The 23203-nt window shown below is 51.7% G+C and overlaps 9 protein-coding genes across 9 annotated transcripts; 4 read left to right on the forward strand and 5 right to left on the reverse strand.

Annotated features, from left to right (window-relative positions):
• Positions 1-376: 376 nt before the first annotated feature.
• Positions 377-2344, forward strand: N7532_009833 (uncharacterized protein; the record flags this gene model as incomplete). The annotated part of the gene is made up of 11 exons (XM_056622324.1): positions 377-543; positions 616-629; positions 691-763; positions 830-1176; positions 1230-1248; positions 1295-1419; positions 1472-1686; positions 1752-1949; positions 2011-2038; positions 2095-2210; positions 2258-2344. The coding sequence occupies 11 exons, from the start codon at positions 377-379 to the stop codon at positions 2342-2344; spliced, it is 1389 nt and encodes a 462-aa protein (XP_056469740.1).
• A 440-nt stretch (positions 2345-2784) lies between these two features.
• On the forward strand, positions 2785-3728 carry N7532_009834 (uncharacterized protein; the record flags this gene model as incomplete). The annotated part of the gene is made up of 4 exons (XM_056622325.1): positions 2785-2890; positions 2943-3079; positions 3136-3300; positions 3363-3728. The coding sequence occupies 4 exons, from the start codon at positions 2785-2787 to the stop codon at positions 3726-3728; spliced, it is 774 nt and encodes a 257-aa protein (XP_056469741.1).
• A 297-nt stretch (positions 3729-4025) lies between these two features.
• Positions 4026-4826, reverse strand: N7532_009835 (SDR family oxidoreductase; the record flags this gene model as incomplete). The annotated part of the gene is made up of 1 exon (XM_056622326.1): positions 4026-4826. One exon carries the CDS (start codon positions 4824-4826, stop codon positions 4026-4028), a length of 801 nt encoding a protein of 266 aa, XP_056469742.1.
• Positions 4827-6001: 1175 nt separating this feature from the next.
• Positions 6002-7999, forward strand: N7532_009836 (uncharacterized protein; the record flags this gene model as incomplete). Its single annotated transcript, XM_056622327.1, has 6 exons — positions 6002-6171; positions 6242-6358; positions 6424-6477; positions 6548-7009; positions 7059-7347; positions 7379-7999. The coding sequence occupies 6 exons, from the start codon at positions 6002-6004 to the stop codon at positions 7997-7999; spliced, it is 1713 nt and encodes a 570-aa protein (XP_056469743.1).
• Positions 8000-11332: 3333 nt separating this feature from the next.
• On the reverse strand, positions 11333-12808 carry N7532_009837 (uncharacterized protein; the record flags this gene model as incomplete). The annotated part of the gene is made up of 4 exons (XM_056622328.1): positions 11333-11612; positions 11670-11865; positions 11916-12525; positions 12575-12808. The coding sequence occupies 4 exons, from the start codon at positions 12806-12808 to the stop codon at positions 11333-11335; spliced, it is 1320 nt and encodes a 439-aa protein (XP_056469744.1).
• A 1065-nt stretch (positions 12809-13873) lies between these two features.
• On the forward strand, positions 13874-15166 carry N7532_009838 (putative glycerol dehydrogenase (GCY1); the record flags this gene model as incomplete). Its single annotated transcript, XM_056622329.1, has 7 exons — positions 13874-13940; positions 13998-14082; positions 14136-14143; positions 14198-14355; positions 14427-14456; positions 14523-14820; positions 14889-15166. 7 exons carry the CDS (start codon positions 13874-13876, stop codon positions 15164-15166), a joined length of 924 nt encoding a protein of 307 aa, XP_056469745.1.
• A 489-nt stretch (positions 15167-15655) lies between these two features.
• Positions 15656-17685, reverse strand: N7532_009839 (flavin-containing monooxygenase; the record flags this gene model as incomplete). Its single annotated transcript, XM_056622330.1, has 3 exons — positions 15656-16877; positions 16932-17340; positions 17400-17685. 3 exons carry the CDS (start codon positions 17683-17685, stop codon positions 15656-15658), a joined length of 1917 nt encoding a protein of 638 aa, XP_056469746.1.
• A 944-nt stretch (positions 17686-18629) lies between these two features.
• On the reverse strand, positions 18630-19909 carry N7532_009840 (putative NAD binding Rossmann fold oxidoreductase; the record flags this gene model as incomplete). Its single annotated transcript, XM_056622331.1, has 4 exons — positions 18630-19139; positions 19196-19257; positions 19354-19455; positions 19510-19909. 4 exons carry the CDS (start codon positions 19907-19909, stop codon positions 18630-18632), a joined length of 1074 nt encoding a protein of 357 aa, XP_056469747.1.
• Positions 19910-20853: 944 nt separating this feature from the next.
• N7532_009841 (uncharacterized protein) lies at positions 20854-22721 on the reverse strand (the record flags this gene model as incomplete). Its single annotated transcript, XM_056622332.1, has 5 exons — positions 20854-21234; positions 21289-21463; positions 21510-22070; positions 22280-22460; positions 22586-22721. 5 exons carry the CDS (start codon positions 22719-22721, stop codon positions 20854-20856), a joined length of 1434 nt encoding a protein of 477 aa, XP_056469748.1.
• Between the last annotated feature and the right edge of the window lie 482 nt (positions 22722-23203).

Consider the following 23203-nt stretch of genomic DNA (forward strand, 5'->3'; position numbering starts at 1 on the left):
TCGCCGGCCAAGTCAGCCACGCCGTCAAGCCAGTTCCTCCCACTTCCGCGGGCTCATACTTTCACCCGGTTGGCAGTGTGGGGATTCAACGTCACCGGTTCGCCCAACGAATGACAGCTGCTCGTGTTCAGGCCTGCAACAACAAGGCTCTGCATAGCATCCCCGCGATGTGACATCGGTTCGAGCAGTTGGGGGCGGGCGTGACTACTCTTAAGGTACCCCTGCATTCGCCAGGCGCGTGATCTGCCGTCAAAATTGGAATCGGCCCAGGCGATACTGCAGCTCTTTATCTTCTGTCTTTTCCCTGCATATCTTCATTTTCCCCACTGCCATTTCGCGCGGGAGAGCTCCTTGATAAACATACGATCACCCGAACATGTCGCAAGTATACCGAGACCCGATCCAGAGCGAGCATTCGCAGAAGGGAGACCAGGGTCCCGGTGCCGCGGAGAAGCAGTACGCCGAGCAAGCACCCGATCAGTACGACAATCCGTTTGGCAATGAGGACTACGCCGAAGTCAGGTATCGGACGCTATACTGGTGGTGGGTATCCGATCTTCAGCTAGTCCCACTCCTACAATAAGTAGTGCGTTTCTAATCACTGGCTCCACACAGGCAATGTGGCATGAGTATGTGATGTCCCGAATTCGACCGAGGTATGTCTTGGTCTGTACTTAATGCCAGTGATAGTCATGATTGCAGAAACCATCTCGCTCGGAATCTTGTCGCTCCCCTCCGCCGTCGCGACCCTCGGACTTGCGCCGTGAGTGTTTGACAATGGTGACCCAATTCGCTCATTGGATTTAGACTTGATCTGACATTCAAACAGGGCCGTGGTGTTGATTGTGGGGCTTGGAATCCTCGCCACCTATACGGGATATACTCTGGGCCAATTCAAGCTCCGCTATCCTCATGTACATTCGATGGGAGATGCGGGTGAGGTATTGTTTGGGAGATTCGGGTTGCCACGCTTCGGGCGCGAGTTTCTCGGAACCGCCCAGCTGCTCTTTCTTATCTTCATTATGGGCAGCCATATTCTCACATTTACGGTCATGATGAATACGCTCACCAACCATGCCACCTGCTCCATTGTCTTCGGGGTTGTTGGGCTGGTCATTTCATTCATTTTTGCAGTTCCGAGAACCCTGCGCAAGGTCTCATGGTTCTCCTTCGCATGTAAGTGGTACAAGAAATCGGGGCTTCCCACATTGAATACTAACCTTGAGTAGCGTTTGCAAGTATCATCGCGTGAGTTGAGCAGATCATCGTATGTCCCATCTACTGACCCCATCAGTGCCGTCCTCATCACGATGATCGCAATTGCTATCCAGCGTCCCGGGGACGGCAAGATTGATGTAACGACCAAAATCGACGTGGCTACGGGGTTCCTCGCCGTGACAAATATTGTCTTTGCCTACGGTATGATTCAAGGGCCCATCCCGTAGACTCGATGATACTAAACTGCCTGCAGCCGGCCATGTCGCCTTCTTCGGGTTCATCTCGGAGATGCAGATCCCGACCGACTACCCCAAAACATTGTACATGCTACAAGCCACCGATACGGTCATGTACACGGTGGCGGCCGTCGTCATCTACTACTATGGCGGAAAAGATGTCAAGTCTCCCGCGCTCAGTTCCACCAGCCCGATCACGGCAAAACTAGCCTATGGCATTGCGATTCCGACGGTAAGCTTGCGCTGTTTGTTTGGTTTCAAGTTGCCTTGAACAGGAAGAGATTCTAACGAAAATAGATCGTCATTGCGGGCGTGATCAACGGACACGTCGCCGCCAAGTACCTGTACGTCCGCGTCTTCCGGGGTACGGACCACATGCACAGGCGCAGCCTGCTGTCGATCGGGTCCTGGGTGGGGATCAGCTTGGTGCTGTGGATCATTGCCTGGATCATCGCGGAGGCAATTCCCGTCTTCAACAATCTGCTCAGTCTGATCGTAAGTGCATGTCCGCAGAGAGTGCATGCAGGGGACACAGCTAATACACAGGCCCGCTTAGACTGCGCTTTTCGCTAGTTGGTTTACATGTGCGTTTTCATTATGCCCTTTCCAGTTCCAGTGAAATCAATTGACACCCGCGCAGATGGCCTGAGTGGTATCTTCTGGCTCTTCCTCAATTGGGGAAGATACGTCGAGAACTGGAGAAAGGCCTTGTTGACCAGTTTGAATGTCGTGATCGTCATCATCGGAGGATGCCTAGTAAGCACATCACTTTGGTCGGGTAAACCGAAGCTAACGCATGACAGTGTGGCATGGGGCTATGGGTTTCTGGAAAGGCCATCCATGACGATTCGAGCAGCGCTAGCTTTTCATGCGCGGCGTCAAGTGGATGATCTTGACGCTACTGCGGTACCTCTGAATTTATTGATCGTTGCGGAGAATGGAGTACCCTGTCTTTTTCATTTTTTATGCGGCAATGTATAGTTTTTTCCCGCACGTTGGGGTCATTGTTTCTGGGATGTTTCCCTTGGCGCCGTTTCAAACCCAGGGCGTGTTTCAGGTGTCGCGGATATGAGACTCGCTCGGCGCGTGCTCATTTGGGAAGAGACCCCGATGATCCTACAAATCGCAGAATTAAGCTTGGTGGGAATGCAGCCATGCCGGAACCTATTCAAGACGGTGCCTTGTTTCAGCATGCAGCACGCAGCCCACAATTACCCGCTGTCAGAAGCTCCCGTTTCACATTCGCGGTCCTGGAGAAAGTTAGTCAATATAAAGGTTCCCAGATAGCTGGCTCTCAGCAATATTGCATTTTTCTGAGCGACCGATCAAAATGAAGTATCTTCTCTGGGCGGTTATGCCCATCGCGGCGGAATGCGGCGAGGTCTTGTGGAGTGGCTTTTTCAATTCTTCGTCGAGCGTGAAGGAATTTGACGAATGTGGGCTTTCCATCGCCTTTCACGGCTGTTCATGTCGCTGATTTTCATCCAGGGTCCTGGTCCAACCAAATCGGCGACTGGCAATGGTACATCCATGGCAGCGGCGACACTGGTGATTACCTGGGATTGTCCGAGGCCTTCAAGAACCCGGCCGACAAGAGTGATGACCAGGGGATTCGCATCACTATTGTACATTCCGCTCTTTCTAGTGTATTTTCGCGTTTCACTTGCTGACGGGCAGACAGGACGAAACCTCCTCGTGGAATGGCCAGAACATGATGCGGAGTGAGCTTATCCCCCAGACGACTGAGGATCTGGGCAGCGGCCATCTGTTCTATCACTTTTCGCTGTCGACCAACGAGACCAATGCGCCCAATCCCAAGTTCGAGCACCAAATTGCATTCTTCGAGGTACGTCCTGCACTCCGCGATGCGACCGGCATGAAGGCAACCGCGCTAACCCCGTCCTGCAGAGCCACTTCACCGAACTCAAGTACGGTCTGTTGAGCGGCGACTCGGCGACCCAAGATAACACCCTCCGCTGGTGTGTTAACAGCGAAACCCACTGGTCCACCGAACTTGAAGCGGGCCACTGGTACAACTTTGCCTACGACATCGATTTTGACGCGCAGACGGTCGGGCTGTGGGTGTCGAACGGATCGCAGGCCCTCAAGCAGGTGGTGACAGGGGTCAGCGCGTCGACCTCGACCAACTCGGCCGATTTCCACATTGGCGAGCTGCGGCTGGATAACGGGGCGAGTGGTGGTGCGGAGGACTGGTTCTGGTCGGGCATTTTTGTGGAGAAGGCGCCCATCACGACGGCGATCGCAGGACTCTGAATCCTCCGTGGCAGCTTTCACCACAAAACATAGGACACATGTCATTTGCATGCTCACCGGACGCCCATCGAGGAATACACTAAGAACTAAAGTTTGACACAACTATCACCGTGGTGGAAGATCGTACGGGCTCGGCAAACCGAGTGACGTTAGTCGGAGTGGGGCGTTGGGGAAATAAACAAGATAAGCTCGTCAAAAATGATATCATTTTCTGAAGAGGTGGGCTCGAAAATCCTGCATCGGCCCCCAGAGAGAAACAGACAGGTTTTGGTATCGCTATGTACACACAAGAATGGTTTACCGGACGCAGTAGCCGCCGTCGATGAGCAGATCGTTGCCAGTCATGTAGGTGCTGGCGTCGGAGACCAGGTAGACGTAGGCGCCCTTGAGTTCCTTGGCCTGGCCGTTGCGGCCCATGGGGATCATCGAGTTCCACAGGTCCTGGGTCTTCTGGTCGACAAAGTCGGACAGGCCGGTGTCGATATAACCGGGAGAGATGCTGTTGACGCGGGCAAAGTCACGCCACTCGTTGGCGAGCGAGCGGGCCATGTGGATGCAGCCAGCCTTGGCGACGTTGTAGGAGGTTTGCTCCTGGGGGAAGTTGGCGATGTGGCCGGACATGGACGAGGTGATGACGAACGAGCCGGTGCCGCGCTCCTTGAAGTGGTGGCCCACCGCCTTCGCGCAGTGGAAGGTGCCGTTGAGATCCGTCTGAATGACCTCCTCCCAGTCCTGCACGGAACCATCGAGGATGCCGCTGTTGGCGGTGCGACCAGCGTTGGCGATGAACGCATCAATCTTGCCAAAGTCCTTGATCACAGCCTTGACGAAGCCCTCGACGGACTCCCACTTGCCGACGTCGCACTTATAAGCCTTGACCTTGACGCCGTACGTCTCCGACAGCTCCTTGGCGTTCTTCTCGCCGCCCTCGGGGCGGGAGGAGTAGGTGATGGCCAGGTCGGCGCCCATCTCAGCGCAGCCGCGGGCGGCCTCGATACCCATGCCGCGGGGGCCGGAGGCACCGGTGACGACAACGACCTTGCCCTTGAGGCTCAGGAGGTCCTTGAGGCTATCGGCTTGGGGGACGGGGATAGGCATGGTGGTGGTGGTGGTGGCGGTGGATTATGGTGGGAGAGAATTGAGGTGGATGGAGGATACTGAACTACAAGAGCCGAGGGGGAGGCCGAATAAATAGGCTGCGCTGCGGACAGTGAGGTAATGAGCTTCCAAGGTTCGTCGGGTATAGATGCCTTGTTCTTCCCCCTCGTCTGCCCCTCCAACCATGACGGCATAAGCGGCCGATCCTGGCGGCGCGCGCTGGATGTGATACGCTCCACCTGCAACCCGGCTGCGCCGGCTCGAATCTCGTATGAGGGGCTAGTCCTGTTTGAATTGTTTCTTTTCTTTAGTCAGTAGCCCCTCACTCCTTGCATTGGCAGCTCGTAGAGGAGCGCTGCGTCTGGCATGTCGGACGGTCGCGGCCATGATGTCATGACTGTGTGTGGAGCCGCCGGACAACACACTATTCCATTTGTCGATTCCATGGCCATCTCGAAACTACGAGTAAGATTCGGAGTACTGCTTCGGGTGTCAGCAATGTCTATTCCCCTCTGATCAGCCCATGCATCGTGCTATGCGCCCAGAGAGAAGCAGGTACAGCACTTGTTTATCGGCGATCGCCCCCACCTGCCGGATCCACGAAGTATACAATGTTCCATTGTACAATTGATTCACGTCGAAAACATCAAGCGGTGATCAAAATAGCCCAAAAACATACGAATCACACCCCGCATCTTGCGATGGTAAATTTAGGCTCGGCCAAGATGGCAGGCGCCATCTACGATGTGCCTCGAGGGTATCTGCCGGCCGCCTGCCTATCAACGCCGGCGGTGGCTGGGCGTCGTGCAGACCGCCGCGCAACCGGGGCAAACCTACTTCGCAACCCTCGTCGACCCTCACCGCTGCTTCGCGACGGCTGCGTACTCTTTGTTCCATGATATGGACGAATTGCTAGCCTCCACTCGAAGATGGGGATAGCTTTTTCGCTGTCCGGGCCTGGAGGGTCGAGCCGTTGTCCGCGATGGATCCACCTCCACCATGACGCTTAGACAGGCACTCCGGAGAGATTCGTTAAGTCAGAGACTCGCAACGACAGGGCAATATGAGTTAGGGTGGCCCAGATCGAGAGGCGGCCAACAGGACTACGAGTGCGACTGCGAGTAGGTGGCCTGCGTTCAACAAATCGATCAGGGGTTTTCTAGGGTCGCGACAGCATGCCGGATTCGAATCCCAATACGCCCGAGGTGCCGCCGCAGGTACCGCCACAAACCACTCCCCAGCCGGTGCGCCATTTGCGCGTGAGCTCGACCGGCGAGATTCTCCATCGCTCGTCGACAGCCAGTACTCTGCACAGCAACCAATTCAACGACTCCTTCGTGTCTCGGTAGGTCGTTTGATATTATTTATGACCATAAGACGACGCCGACATCCAGATTAACCCTTTATCGATATAGCGTCCGCTCATTCTTCCAGCGGGACACCCACATCGGCCATGTTGGTCATCATCCATTGCGAGACAAGGAAAACGTTGAAATCCATACGTGGGATGGACCCAACGACCCCGACAACCCGTGCGTGGACATCAAAACGATCATCAATGGAGACAATTTTCAGAAGAGATACTAATGGCGTGCAGTTTCAATTGGAGTAAGACCTACAAATGGGTCCTTACAGTGACCATCTGCTTCATGTCAGTTCAGCAACCTCCGATACAATGGAATCCCCTCAAGACACAGAACTCGGATACTGACTTCGCGCAGCTCCATCCTGACCGGTCTGCCCGCCGGCTCGTACGGCGCCGGCAATACTTACATGGCCCAGCGCTTCCATGTCCAGAACGAGCCCTTTCCAAACCTGGCCTGGGCCACCACCTCGTGGAACATGGGAGCCGCCTTTTGGCCCCTCATCTTCGTCCCACTGACCGAATCCTCGGGTCGCATGCCCGGCTACTTTGTCGCATACTTCATCCTCGTCGTCTCTTTATTCCCCTCGGCCTTTGCCCAGAATTTCGCGACGCTGGTGGTCACCCGCTTCTTCGGCGGCGGCGCCTCCTCCGTGTCCATCAACATCGTCGGCGGCAGCATCAGCGATGTTTGGTATGGCGATAAAGCACGCAGTCTCCCCATGTCCCTCTTCGGATTCACCAGTGTGGTTGGAATTGCACTGGGTCCCTTTATCGGCTCGGCGATTCAGGAGATCCACAAGAAGGATCCTTGGCGCTGGTAAGACAGATTTGGTATGCTATTCGAAAGCCCGGCTGACCGCAAGCAGGATCTTTTATATCCAAATCATTTACAACGCGGGCCTCATCCCGGTTTTCTATTTCATTCTTCGCGAGACTCGTGCTGATGTCATCTTGCGGAAGCGCGCCAAGAAGCTGCGCCGGGAGACCGGCCGTCCGATCTATTCAGAATCCGAGCTGAACACCACCAACGTGTGGAAGCTCGTCCAGGTCTCCTTCGAGCGACCCACGCGGATGCTGCTCACCGAGCCAGTCGTCACCTTCTTCACGCTCTGGGTGAGCTTCGCTTGGGGGATTCTGTTCCTCTTCTTTTCCAGTGTCAGCCAGACCTTCAGTCACAACTATATAGGGCTGGGGCACATTCACCACTGGCCTGGTCCAGCTCGCGATTTCCGTCGGAGCCGTGATTGGAACGGTAGTAAACCCCCTCCAGGACTGGATTTATCTCAGCTCGGCGAGTCGCAATTGCGATCATCCCGGTAAGCCCATCCCTGAAGCCCGGCTGTACACCTCTATCCCCGGTAGTCTGCTGTTCGCCGGTGGGCTGTTCTGGTACGGATGGGCCAGTGTCGGCGACGGGTCGATTCACTGGATTGTACCAACGCTCGGCATTGGCTGTACAGGTGTGGGCATCTACTCCATTTACATGGCTGTCGTCAACTACCTCACCGATGCATATGAAAAGTACGCAGCATCGGCCCTCTCGGCGGCTTCGCTCGGCCGTAACTCCTTTGGTGCTTTCCTCCCTCTGGCCTCTTTCCAGCTGTTTGATACGTTGGGCTATGGCTGGGCGGGCACTCTTCTGGGTCTCGTCGGCGTGGTGCTCTCGGTTGTCCCGGTTGTCTTGGTTCTCAAGGGGCCGGACATTCGGCGGCGCAGCCCGTTCATGCGTGAGTCGATGTTTGATACCAGCCATCTGGAGGATGTCAGCTCCGATGGCGATCAGAAGTCTGAAGAGTCAGAGGTGTAAATAACTGTGTGTGCGTGCTAATGGGGCCTCCTAAGAGCCGACAAGCCCATGCGTGGTTGACGGAGCTTTGATTTACTGCTAGCATGTCAAGTCACGTAAATGAATTGGCTTGATTTTGAAATTAAATTATCATTGATTGGTGATTTTCCGGTAGCCGTGATTTCGCACCTTTGTTCAATCGCAGTAGACAGCCTTCCCATCAAATGGCGAGTCGAAGATCAGCGGAAAAATATCCAGACTGCATTTTTCCTTTCCATTCCCTGTACATTTGTCATTGCTGAGTGTCTGTTAGGACACTGTGAAAGTCTTGAATTATCCGGTCATGAGAGAGGAACGTACTTATATAGCCAGCAATTGTCTAGACCCGCGATCCATCGCACATCGCCGCTGCAGTCGATTAGCGACGCCCGACCTCCCTTCATCTCTGCCACTTTCATGGAGTATACTTACGGATGACTAAGTTTAACGCACTGTTTCTCACGGATTCGTTCATAGTGACAATTTACAGGCCAGTGGTCCTTGCAGTATTGAACCTATCGATGTGAGCTCCAAACACGAATGATGATCTGTAGCCGTGGGAATCGACAACTCACCACCGAATGACCGCCAAATGGGAATATCGGAGTTGCCAGGCCCTTCGCGACCAAAATTCCCACGGTCGCAAGAAGATAATTTTTGGATAGCATTTCGATCCTCTGTAATTTGATGTCTGGATTGAGTGCTTTACATGTGTCGAAATGGGCGAAATGCCAATATATATATCCTGCTAGATGGTCACACTGACGCGTTGCCAGACTTCAAAAGTTGTCCATCCACGAATATCGGAGCCAAGCAGGCACCACGTAAAAAAAAGACCCATACTGCACGCATACTAATTCTCGAGTTGCAGAAAAATTCTAGGCAAGCCTGCTTAGACGATTCCCTTCACCCCGAAAATCGGTCATGGTGGCCATGAGGCCAGGTGCCAAGTCGCAGGATTTCGAACAGCATCTGTGCTGGGCATGGACTCGGACGGAATGAAATATATATCGACGGAGTTTCCTGCATGGACCTAGCAGATCTGCCTCATTTTAGGCCATTTCGCGGTCATTATAGAAGTACCGACTTAGCCGGCTAGATGCGAATCTGTTGTGTTCGCTGACTAGTAGTACAGGAGGTCGTGATACGTGAGTGTCGAGGGGAGACCTTGAGTTGAAAAGTAGAAGATTTAACCTTATGGAAGGATTAAAATATCATCAAGGCCGGAGCAAGCTCACATAAAGCGAACGGAGGATCACATGATTTATAACACGAGTCATGGAGATAAAGGTGACGGTGATGATAGCAGGTACTATGAAATATCTTAGGCGGCAAGAATACTTGGAAACGGAATGAAGTGCCTTGCAATATCTTTACTATATGCTGCAGATATGAGATGTGCTTTTGGACGCGCAGTATAGTTTCAGCCTATAAATTGGCAAGAGTCTCTTTCCACGATTTTGGCACATGCGTGGCACATGCGTGGCACATGCGTGGCGCAGTGTTGACAAGCCAAGCATTGCATTCAATGTTAATAACTGAGCGGATTCATATATATGAGAAGACTCCACCCCCGAGGATAGAAAAGCAAAGTAGACCAGGTTGGAAGGAGTGCGAACGATTCAAGATAATATGGTATACAATGGCGCATGGAGCTCCTTACATAACCCATATAGTGTGAAATTGTCGAGGGAAGCAAGGAGGCTCCCACGACGACGATAGGGTCTTTATGTCCGACGTATACAGTCGTTCTCGAAATTGGGTTGACGACCGCTACAGTGGGCTTTATTTTTGGGCGTTACTACTCTCCAGCGGCGGTGTCATCTCCACCTCTGTTGGTAATATCCTACACTTTTACGCCTTTGGACCCTTGTGGCTCGCATTAGTATTGTCGTCTATTGGATTCTACTTCATGGTGCCAGGCCAATCGCTCGTTTATACTCTCGACTCCATTTGGTCCTATACAACCAGCGAACACTGCACACTGTCCTCTATATGGTCATTATCAGTGCCGTGTGTCTCACCACCCTCATCACGAGCACAACTTTCGGATCCGCATACATACAAACGCCAACATGGAACGGTGCATACGAGATTGTGGAGCGGTTGCAGCTGACTTGGTTCTGTGTCCAGGAATTCCTGATTTCGAGCTTATACATCTGGGAGGTTCTAAAACTGATGCAACTCAACCCAGAGAGCGGTGGTTATCAAAGGAAAATCATGAGTCAACTATTGCTGATAAATCTCATTGTCGTCGCCTTGGATCTCCCTGTCCCAGTACTGGAGTACGCGAACCTCTACTATCTCCAAGTCTCTCTGAAACCGACGATTTACAGTATCAAGCTGAGGCTGGAGTTCGCTATTCTGGGAAGGTTGGTTTCGATGGTTACTCATCGCCGAGAGCCACCTAGTAGGGTTTTGGATGGCCATCTAGAATCCATCGCACACTGTTCCTCGCCTCGCCTCACGCTATGTTCGGATCGGGGTTCTTGGAGGCTACATGGTACACGCAGGGAGGAATGTCAGGCGGTATGGCGCACATAAAGAATTTGGCTCGCATGCAAGACCGTCAGAGTGGCTAGTTTCAGGTTCTAAAAAAGAATTTGAGCAAGTCTTTGAATCTGTGGCTTCATTCATTTATTAGTTCATTGAATTTCTGGGGCATAAATCTAGAAGTGATTTCAATTTTTGGGCTAAATAGTTTGCTATAGGCCTGGTACATAATGGCCTGTATCTTGAGAAATTACCTGTATTGGATCTGAAGGATGCTAGCGCCGGAAATTTCTGGATCCCACGTTTCTCTGCACGTAAAAGGAGGACGCACGCTTACGACCCGCTGCGGCTCCTAATCTTTTAAATTCCACCATGCTTTCTTCGGATAAAATTGATCATTCGTCCTGCTCAATGAAGAAACCAACCCTTCACTCCGGTTTATCACGAAATCTACAGCTACTGATCGTTTATGCGGACTGCAACTTAGCAATGGCCAACAAGAGCCAACGGAGGTGAACAAAAAGGTGACTAGGCCCACATCCCCACAATCCCGTCTTTATTCCATTCGGAAATAAATATCGTTTACGCGATGCCTCCAACTTCCGTATGCCTTTAATATTAAACTGCTGGACTCGAAGGTTTGTAATAAGAATTTCAAACGGCGAGAGGTGGCATATTGCTGGCAGTTCCGTATTTGTTCCCCTTTAGCACTAGGGCCATTAGAGTTTAAGTACATGATGTTGGTGCATCTCTTGACGAGAGTCCTTGAGGGGCATGAGCTGCGAATTAATGCGATTCTATTTTAGTTTTCAATAATGACATTCACGATTCTACAGTATCCACCATTGCCCACCGCTCTAGCAGGGTTAGATAGGGCTTTTTCATCGGCCAGGCATGTAAGTCTTTTGTTTGGTTAATGATGCCGACCAATGCGTGGCGCTCCTCTTCCTCCGTGAAGTAATCGCCATATAGAGTAATCGCAATGACCGCATTGACCAGACATGGTTGGACCCGTAAATGACACAAGGCAATTCCGCACAGGTTGAGAACGATAGATCGGACACGAGCCTCCACTCTACGATGCGCAGAGCGACTTGCTCTCCTAGATAAATTTGCATTAGTTTGCAATAGGAAACGCACGATTCTATAACAAACTCACTCCAGCTGTGGGTTTTCAGCAATCAAAATCATCTGAGCCAACTGGAGATGCTGAACTGCTGTCGCCTGCACATCCAAGCCGTACCACACGGTCGGGAATACTTGGCCATTGGCTCGATTTGCCTTGAGCTCAAGGATAGGCTCCATTGCACCTGAGGATTCTTGAACAAGTTTCTGTTCCTTGAGACTTAGTTGAGCTAGCAAGATTATTAGAAGGTCGTCTATTTCTGGTGTTGATAATGCTCACTCCATTCTTCTGGTGATTTCTGGCCCCAGCGCCATTGGGCAACTTCACCAACAAACGTGATCATATTATTGGCGATTGAAGAACTGCGCCAATTGTTAGAATCAAATCGTAAATGCGGTATCGTTTCCCTAGTCAACGCATAATATATCTCCATTCGTATTGCAATCCAGTACGCTGCAGTGGCAAGCGAATGGTCCAGAGGGGACGAAATCATTGAGTCGATGATCTTCTGGGTGACGGCTAGGAAATTGACTCGTTCGTCATAATGCTCCGCGTCAACTCTGCCTTCGTTGCTCTCTTCATCCATCTCCTCGTATTGACGTAAGATGATAGCGGCAGCCATGATATTTTCTTGATGTGTCGGATCCTGAATGCTTGGGAATTCCGCGAGGCCCGGAATGCACTTTAGCATGTATTCCACTGCGCTGGAATCTGTCAAGTGTGGAAGTAATTGTCCCTGGTATATAATGCCATGTCTTGTCTTGTATCGTGGCAGACGGCACAGATGCCGTGACGACACCGCAAATAGAGCATAACGAAGAGTTGGACAATGTCGGGCCCGGCCAGGGACCACCAATTGGAAATGGCGTCGATCGTCAGCGTGATCAAACTGTGTCACATTAGTCTTCGGAATGCAAAGATACAACAACGAGCAGTACCCATGGTGATAGCTCTTCGATGAAGTACCGCACTAAGCAAGATTCCTGGATTCCCCCAAACGCCGTGTGTGCGAGATGATCGTTAGGAGAGGGCGGGAAAACATTATCTTCGACAGCGGTGCTCGCGCTCCAAGATCTGTCTGAAATTCCCTCAGAGTTGGCACTCAGCCCAGTGCTAGGAATACCCGTCTGGGTATAAATGTCGCTATCTTCAGCATGAAAACGTCCGCTCATCGGCGATAACGCCGGTGAAGATAAAGCAAGAATATGAGCATTTTGAAATGCCCTCCTCCTTACGTCATCATCATGCATTATTGTTTGCGGTGACTCTGAGTTGAAGTCACCCTCATGGTCAGGCGCAATCTCATTCGGCGTGGGTGTGGCCGTGTCTTGTGGGACGCTTGTTGTCGATGAATGATCAAGAACCTTCCAAGTCTTTGGCTTGCTATTGACCCATGTTTGACCCTCAGCAAAACTCGCGCCCAAGTTTGCTGTCGAGCCATGTCGGAAGACTGCCTTCCTTTGCACGGGCTTGCAGTTCAATCCTTTTGTCTCGCATCGCTTGCACACAGGTCTTCGCTTATCACCTGCAGTAGAATATTTAGTATATTCCATATACACACGCAAACATCTCAAGACCCTTTATTACATTTTGGATGACATGCTGTTAGACACGATTATTAGCAGAGGTCCCTCTCAAGAGAGCGGGGATTGTACCTCGACAGTTCGAACAAGGTGCTTTGGCCAATAGGGTATCCGCTGGCATGCTAAACACACGACTCAATGTAGCCTTCTTGATAGTTGGAAATAAGAATGGTGGATACGTGTGACACTAGAAGCGGCGTCGCCTTCCCATTAACGGCATTGTGCGGTTTAAGTATGCGCTTACCCCGCATCCCCGCATCGGTAGGTTCCATTTTAGGCGGCTTCCCGCGCGAAATTCGTCGCCACGTGGGGCTACATTTTTATGGTTTCATGAAAGTGTCTTAATTGCTAAATCCCTATTGACACGAAAATTACCTTATCCGGAATGTCGCGCCGCATTACGCAAGCGGGTGGAACCGGAAAGGCGGGTAGCCTGTGGGACTTCGCCAGTTATTGCCCCGTCAGGTAAAAAGAGCATCGGCCTAATTGTTAACTATATATACCTGTTGACAACAGACCAGATCCTAAACTATAGAAAGGGCAGCAATTACATACCTTTTCTCGCGTCCTGCATTTACCCTGAAAGTGTAACATAAAGCCAAGGTCCCCTATACTTTAGGTCTCCCGATACTACCGCACGCACCCCTCACCACAATGAGCATGGCGACCCCGACTCATTTCAAGCTGAATACCGGCGCCCAGATTCCCGCCGTGGGACTCGGTATGGTACAAGCACTGGATTCTGACGGCCTTTCTGCAAATTTTGCTGACAATTCAGGCACGTGGAGATCTGAACCTGGCCAGGTACGCCGAGCTGTCTCATTCGCGCTCAAGAACGGATATAGTCACATTGACGCGGCATTGTAAGAACCCCATGTGTATTTTGCAGAGCATAGTCTTGGCTAATAAATCACAGGATTTATGGTGAGATGTGACGGCGAAAACAAGCAGGATCTTGGGGTCTAATGTGATAGCTAGGAAACGAGCACGAAGTTGGCCAGGGTATCAAAGACAGTGGTGTCTCTCGCGAAAACATCTTCATCACAAGCAAGCTGTGGAACACCCACCAGCCCAATGTCGCGGAAGGTCTCCAAAAGACGCTCGACGCGTTAGGCACGGACTACCTCGATCTCTACGTAAATTAACCCTCCTCTCCTTTGGGCAAACGCGGCATGGCTGTCGATAACTCGGCTAACACAAAAATCAGCTTATCCACTGGCCAGTCCGACTTGTTCCTGTAAGTCACTCTGATGTGTCCCTCCATCATGACTTTTGCATTGCTAACTCTAACTTGTACGTACAGAACGAGTCGAGCGCGCTTCTACCAGTCAATCCCGATGGCACACGATCCGTCGACCGATCCTGGGACCAGAGTGAGACGTGGCGCCAGATGGAGGAGGTATACAAGACCGGCAAAGTGAAGGCGATAGGCGTGGCCAACTGGTCGATTCCTTATCTGGAAGAGCTCAAAAAGAAGTGGACCGTGGTCCCTGCTGTCAACCAAGTCGAGCTACACCCTTTCCTTCCTCAACACGCACTGAAGGAGTGGTGCGATAGGCATGGTATTCTCCTCGAGGCGTATTCGCCACTTGGCTCTGAAGGTAAGTCCTCTTTGACGCGCTATGTGGGATTTCCATGAGGTAACGCTAGCTAACTTGGTCGTTTTGAGGTGCTCCGCTCATGTCCGATCCCGCAATTCAGGAGATTGCTAAGAAGTATGATGTTTCACCCGCCACAGTACTCATCAGCTACCATGTCAACAGGGGCGTTGTCGTACTGCCCAAGTCTACTAAAGAAACTCGAATCTTGAGCAACAAACAAGTCATCTCTCTCTCCCGCGAGCATATGGATGTTCTGGATGGCTTGGCTGCAGAAGGAAAGGCGAAGCGTATCAACACGCCCCTGTTTGGATGCGATCTCGGTTTCGATGACTGGTACAACCAGTAAGGTCCCCAAATTTAGATAGGATCGTACAATCCTCTATGGGAAATGTCATTCTTTACAGACCGAAAAGATGATTAGATGGTAAATGATGAAATTTGCTGATCGCTGAACCCTGCTGTCCTGACTAAAATAGAATACAATACAGTGGGAATTCTCTTTCTCCCACAGCGAGTGATGGCAAAGTACATAGGAGAAGTGAAAATAGAGAAGTGTGAAATTGGCTCTGACCTATATACATCACTTTTATACTGAAGCGGTGAGAAATTTTCGCCCAGTACCCGTCTCTCATCCTTGACGATTGTCGCAGTTCCTTGCGAAGAGGATCAAGTCGCTAAGATTCTTCAACCAAGTCCCCCAGAAATACCTCATTGTGCTTCACCTGCACTTTCATATTCGTAGTCATAAATCCACAAAGTCGAGGAATAAAAACCCAGCCTTTCTACGACACAATTGTTTGAATGCGCAATCACCAATCTATTTCATCTATGGAACCTAAATCTTGTAAGGGGGAGGAGAAATGCCCTCCTTCAGAGCTTTCAGTCGTAAAGCCAACAATTTGGAGGCATACCGGGTCATTGGAAGGAAACCAACCATGATCCACATGTTGGGCACTCCCGTCTCCCTGTAGGCAGCTTTGTACTCGCCTTCTTCATCAATACCCCAAATAGGTCCGCATTGGCTGGCAATCTTCTCACCAAGAGTGGCTCGAATTGAGTCGACCGTGTTCGAAAAGCCGGTGGCAAAGACAACTAGATCAAACTCTCTTTCACGGCCGCCGTTCAGAATCACCTTGTCTTCGGTAAACTTCTCGATAAATCCTGGCTCCACCTTGATGTTGCCGTTGATAATTTCCTCGCAAGCGCCGGCATCAAAGTAGAATCCACCGTTCCGGGTCTGACTTAGTGTGAAGTTGCCAGTATCGCGCTGGCCGCGCCATGTTCGCAGACCTCGAGCGTTGAGAGCCTCGAGCATCGGCCTGTCGAGGTCCTCAAGGACCTTAGCGGTGCGCCTGGCGAGTTCCTCGCCAGGTCCAACGGGCGTAGAGAACATAAGACGGTCCTGTACTTTGAGATCGGGGAGATTGCCATTCTTGTCGGGCGCGTAACCTCCAAGCATGCGAGGAACAGAATGGGTCAAAGACATGACATACGTCGGTGACCGCTGGAGGAGGGTCACATCAATTCCCAGGCGGGCGCACTCGTAAGCTGTGTCAAATCCCGAGGATGAGGTACCGACGACGCAGACCTTCTTTCCAACAAAGTCACGGGCACTCTTGTGGGTGCTAGAGTGACGGATCATGCCCCGAAAGTCAGCCATGCCAGGCACGGCCGGGGTGGAAGGTACGCCGCATAGCGACGTGGCCATGATGAGTTGCTTAGGATGCAGCGTACGAGTCTCGTTGCCCTCCTTGCTGATTACAACGGTCCACTTGCCCTCGGCGTCCTGTTCGGCCTTCACAACCTCCGATTTGGTCCACACATTGAGCTCCAGAGCGGAAGCATACCACTTCATGTATAGACCCTGCTTCTGAGCCGGGGTATATGTGGGCCAATGCTGAGGGTATTTGAAGTATGGTAGGGCATCGGGCCAGTGTGGGAAATGCAACGAAAGATATTCGTAACGATTCTTCCAGATATCTCCGACTTCATCGCTGCGTTCGATGATCAGGTTTTCCATACCGAGAACCTTCAAACGCGCTGCCATAGCGAGACCACTAGTAGAAATGAATTAGAATTATATCATAGAACTCATATATATCGGTCCTTACTTTTGACCACCACCGATAATCAGCACCTCGGGGTCAACAGTGTTGACGGCTTCGAATCTCTGACTCTCCCAGCTAGTGATACCGGTCATGTGTCCATCTGGTGCGGCCTGCTCGGGAAAATGCTTGAGGCTCTCGGCAACAGTATGCATGGTATAAATTCTCCAGCCATCCTGAGTGAGGACTGCATTGATGACGGCCGAAGCAAAGACAATCTCTGTCTCGAAGGATACAACAAATTGTAGTTGACAGAAGTCAGGGTAAGGGCGAGACACCGAAGGCGCAGGCTCGAGGAAGTTGAAATTCCTAGCCTTGGTTCGAGGCAAAAGGTCGGTAGCGGCTTTTAAGATGGCGTCTCTAAAGTTGAATGTGCGGAAGTCCCAGGTGAATGAGAGCTTGTCACGCCACACGCCTGTACACCCGAGGTCAGTTAAAGTCGAGATTTCGGATTCTGTTTGTGAAGTGTCTCACCATAATCGAGGAACAGCCCAGCGAAAGCTTGCGCATCTCCCTCTGATGTGGCGGTAGAGAGACCGGCTACGATGCCCTCCGCCTCCTTCTGAGCATCGCAATCGGTGGGGATCTCCACGCCTAAGATGCCGGTAGTGGGAAGACTGTGGTTGTGCTTGAAATCGTACATGAAGTCGTCCGCGACGGGCTTGGGGACCTGGTCGTGGTTGAGCACCGCGCTCTCAGACTGGAGGTTAGTCTTAGAGACGGGATCGGCGCCAGCGGATTCCTGAAGGTAAGGTGCCATTTTCTCTTGATGACGGGGAAGGTGGTGAAAAGGTGCCCTTTAGGCAATGTTCACAGCCTGATCTCGCGAAAAAGTCGAACGTTCCAGATTTGCTGATTTACGCTGTTCAACGACCAAAATACTGAATGATCTATGTATCTTATATCTATAGTAAGTCCGGTGAGAAGGCAGTTCACTCAAATCCCTGGATCGGGAAATTTACGCCGCATTTTAACCGTATTTAGTCATAACACATAACTGGACACGGCCCAACCCCACACGATTGACCCCTTTTACATCTGGACACGGCCCAACCCCACACGATTGACCCCTTTTGCATCTGGTCACGCCTTCATCCTTAACTTGCTATTTCTGGATGTGCCGTGCGGCGAGGTTCGCCCGATATTGCCCCTTAGGGTTTGAGTGGCTCTGATAAAGCCACTTATTCACATCTGACAACACAATGAACTGTCGGCGGAACTCGGACGAAGCCGACCCTTGTCTAAGGACGGCGAAAAAGCAGTGGCAACGGAGAGCGTGAGACTCTACGGAAGTCTAAGTGCAAATCGGCAGAGTAATGACGGATAAAGTCCACAGATAATGCCGTCTCCTGAAACGGAATGCGACCGACGTGGTGCGTGGCAGCTCCATTTGCCCCAATGACTGTCAGGCTTGCCATTGCGGTTCTGTGCTCGAATTTGTTGCGGCAGCATAGAACTGATCAATGCAATGGGCCCCAGACAATGATTCTCGGGCCAAGTTAGTTTCGGTCGGGCGATGCATCTGAAAGTGCGCTGCAGGTTATGATCGAGCCCATACCGAACAAGTAAAAGTCATGTTCACAGCCATAAATGCGGCGTTTATGGACTCAAGTTCTATCTTTTAACGTGCCTCGAAAATTGAGCTAAAGTATACTTATCTTTGGTCGATTTTCTATCTTGATCTATATACAATCGCTTCATGCCTTACTCCATAATGGGTAGACCATTGTCGTCGAAGTATACGGGCACGTTCTTGCGGAATGAGTACTGGAGAGCAGCACAGATCTTGCCCGCCTCGAAGGCATCCTCTGGTTGACAGGTCAAAGGCTTGTTATCGAGCACCGCATCAGCAAACTCGGCTAGGTCAGTCAGGAAGGTCGCATCGAAGAGAGTGAACGCATCCGGCACAGATTGTGTGCGAATACCACGACTGTCACGAATCTCAACGTTCGACTTAGCGCTGATGATCGAATGTCCCTTGGTGCCACACAATCGAGTCGTGTCCTCAAAACCACTGGTCAGCGTGCGGCCGAGGTAAGTCTTCAAAATCTTGCCATTGGCAAATTCCACCAGGCCCCATGCATTGTCGGCGTCGCCATACTTGGCTAAGTCTCCGTAGACTGCCACCTGGCCGAAGGCGATGACTCTGTTGACTTGCTTCTTGGGGTTCGTGAGGCCTGACTTAACATCCAAGAGGTATCTTCCGGCATCAACCTAGTGTCGTGTCAGTAGATTATACAGTGAGTGAGAGGATGAATACTAGGACTGACGGTGTGAATGCCAAAATCAAGGAAGATGCCACCAGACTGCTCAGAAAAGGACACGAAAAAGGCTAAAGAGAATGGTCAGACTATCAGCTTATTCGTAAGACAACGACCAGGACACCACCCAGCGGGGGGAGGGGGAGGGAAAGGGAATTAGGCCTTACCATTGGGATCTGCTTGATCGATACCAGTCGTCTCAACGGCGTGGATTTCACCTAGGTCTCCATTGTCGATCAAGGCCTTAGCCTGGCAGTAGGACTTGTCATCTGGTGCATGTAAGTTTCTGAACTTAACAAAGCGCGAGACCCATTGTTACTTACATCGGCGAGTGAAGGGAACGAGGAACTTGAGCTCAGGCCTAGAAGCAGACTTCTCGATCACCGCCTTGGTAGTAGCGATGTCCACGGAGACAGGCTTCTCGCACATGACGTGCAAGCCTAGATCAAGGGCCTGCAGGATCAAGGGTGCGTGTGTGGCCGTCGCGGTGCAGATGAGGATGGCCTCGGCGCCGCTGTTCGTTAAGCATTCTTGGGGGTCTGAAAAATACTTGACAGACGAGGGCAGATTCTTTGTGGCCCATTCGCCAGTGCCTGGCTTTGTATCGCAGACAGCGACGAGTTCGATCCGAGGCTGCTGGAAGGCGAGGATGTGAGCTCGAATGACTCCCAGACGGCCGAGGCCGAAAAGCGCAAACTTGACACGGCGGTCCACGTATGACATGGTCCAGGGTTTGTAGTGAGGTGACGTTCTCGTATTCGATGACGCGGTGGTGGTCGTTGCGGTGTAGGCAATGAAGAGAGTGAGTATGAGTGATAGAAGTATGCCAAAGTCTAGTCAACCGGTAGATTGCGACTTTGCACCATCGGTGATCGGGGTTATTTATTACTTGGGATCCCTTTTCCGGAACAGATCTGTACTCCCAGTCGGCGCGACCACAGGCTTCCCCACATATGATAGACACTATCCGAATTCGATATATCTGTATCGCACAAGGACCGATGAGGGAACCGAGAATCGCCGCCTGCAAATCGTCGCCGATGGTGGACCACGGGGCTCCTCGAATGAGCTGCTTTGCAGGTACTTTGCTAAAAATGCCGCATATAAGATCCAATTACATTGAGCCCACGGAGGTCGGGTGGGGGATCGCGCCGCAACGCTTCTATAGTGTCGTTAAATTCTTTCCGAATCTAGTAATTTCTCGAGAGGGTTTCCATCGCCGAAGGCATTTTCCACCCGACGTAATTGGTAAGAAGCGCCGCACCGTAAAGATTATCTACTGATAGGGTAGAAGGCCTGTCGATCAGGTAGGGAAATGGTACTAAAAAGTTAGGGTTCCGGTAGATACAGAGACTGCAGATACATGCTGCACGGCATTTCATGTGATAGCATGGATTTAGACACCCTCAATCCAACATAGATGGAGGGCGATTGTACGATGAGGTGATGTGCGTAGCTTCCCGTCGTGCTCAAACATGACATGGATGGTTAGGTGTGAAAAGGATACAGTCCTTATCTGCGCAATTATAATTGCGGCGGCGAACTACTCCGTAGCCGCGCAGTTAATACAGCACTCTCCTTGTCTCCTTATCAATGGACTGCACAACAGTATGTCCGGCTATTAAACATGACTGCTTTCTAGGCAGCCATTAAGTACCTTATTTGCATCAATTCAGCCGTTGGGTCTCGTCACGAAACGGAATCTCCCGCTCGCGCTGAACTGGGACCTGGGTGACACTCCGCGAGTCGACCTCAATATGGCTCTCGCGACTCGGTACGACAGCTGCCTGCAATGAATCAACCGAGGTATTTGTCTCCGAGTGAGGGTGACGAAGGTCCAACGGGCGCGATATTACGCTAGTACGTTGAACGTGCCTGGACTCAAGGTCGCGACGCTCTCTAACAAGGTACTTTCCCAGAACCGGGATCCTGCGCCGAGCTTTCACCGCGCGCGGCTCATCGCTCAGAGTCTCGCTCAGCACCCGGCCAAAGGCCCGAGGCGCGAGGTATCCTGCCTTTCCCAGAGGGATACTTAGACCATGGACGACCTTACGCAGGTTAGCTGTTCCGGTTGCTAACAGGGATGAATAGGGGTGACTTACGATGCTGCAGACTGCGAGGAACCAGACGACGACTCGAATTGTTTCACCAAGGTCCTTGACATCGCTTCGAGGGATACCGTCCGCGTCACTCAAATGTTCCTCAATAAACTCCATGCTCACAAACAGGTAGAAGATGGCAGACGTCGATGGGTCCAAAGAACCCCACGAAAATGGCCTGTCTGACCTCTTTAATCTGTTGAATCCACTTGTGCATGCTGAACACCCAAGGCAGCCGTCGCAGGAGAAGAACCAGGAGACCAAGAACTACGAGGCGCCAAGTCGAGATGACATTGTTATCACCGAAAAGGTCCCACGGTAGGTAGGCGCCGTACCACAAGAAGATAGTGACGTTCAGGAGCATGTCGATTGTCGGCTGAAGGGAGTCATCCTTGGTCTGTAGCCGGAACCAATCATCCCATGTAAATGTATTTCCCGCGATGAAGCAGGCAAGGACATCGTCGGTACCAACAAGGCCGCACGTACCCAAGACGAAAAGAGCGAGGGCAATGGCGAAGACGAGAAAGCTCTCGCGGTCGACGTAGTTGCGCTCCTCTGCCCAGTGCAACAACTTCTTGCCTACCCAGCCCACCGCAGCGCCGTACAAGACGCTGAGGATAATTGTATATCCCCAGGTGAAGCCGAACCACAGGCCCATGGCATCACCTGCGCTGTCTTCGGCGGCGCCCGAACCCACATACTTGATGAGATAAAGTGCAAAGAAGAAGAAGAGGTAGCCGAGCCCGTCGTTGGTGCCCGACTCAGCAATGAAGAGATTCTGAAGCCTTGGGGATATTATGGTCTGCGAACTTACCCTTGACTATGACGGCGGACAACACGGGATCAGTTGGTGTTACACATGCGCCGACGGCGAGCGCGTGCAGGAAGCTCGGCGTCCTGGCAAAAGCCCAGACCAGCAGGCTCGTGGCTACACATAGCCGTCATGCCAGGGCCGACAAGCAGCAGCACCGACTTCCATTCCATCTTGAGTTACTTGCTGGGGAGCTGGACGCCAGCGAGAACCAGCTGGACGCCCAAAACCAGTCGCGAGAAATTGAGCGTGATGGCGTTCAGGTTGTCGCGGCACTCGATGACTGAGACTCCTTTTTGGTTGCACTCAGCATAGTCCCTCGGGCGGATGAAGTTTGCCCCATTTGGTCCAAAGCCGACGCCCACTAAGAGCGAAATAACTTGGTTTTCCTCTCGAGTCAGTGATCCTTATCCCAGCCATAGGAGATTTTACTACGGGAGAGCAACGGCGACTGGCCTGGCAATCAGCGGAGGAGTAGCCGGAACTCACGAGCTTCAGAGAGATAATAATTCTCCTTTGGGAGATACGACACGATGCCAAAGAGAGAGACGAAGCCGCCCAGTACGGCAACTAGGATATTGAAGTTCGAGAGCTGGAGGGAAACCGCCCAAATGTCATGCACCATCCCGGCCAAATAAGGTATCAGTAGCAGAGGCCAGTGGCGACGATGATGATGCGGGAAAGGTTCAGCCGAAATAGGGACCACCACTGGCTTTCGTCACGGACGGTGTCGACGACTAATGGAGAACGAGCCATCGACGCGGAGGAACGGTGAGACTCGTCGGTCGCACACCGATGCAAAGAAGCGAAAGCGTGGGAAACAGTACTGTGGCGCACCTAGAAGTGGAATTACCACATGCCAATCTCCAACACTTGGCATCTGTAGAGGAAGGTCGCAAATATGAGAACTGCTAGCTCCATTGCAACGAACAGTGCGAGAGCGGCGAATACTGCCATGATAATTTCAATAGAAAGACGGCCTCCTTGATAGCCTGCAACAAGCCCAGGCTTGCTGCAGTGTCACGCCTAGGAATGCCATGAGGTGGTATGCATATGATTTCCACTATCGTTCAACGAGACCTTCAATAATAGGAATCAATAATAGGA

Source organism: Penicillium argentinense (genome assembly GCF_028826775.1).
Source record: "Penicillium argentinense strain IBT 30761 chromosome Unknown utg000010l_segment0_segment0, whole genome shotgun sequence".
NCBI classification, from domain to species: domain Eukaryota; kingdom Fungi; phylum Ascomycota; class Eurotiomycetes; order Eurotiales; family Aspergillaceae; genus Penicillium; species Penicillium argentinense.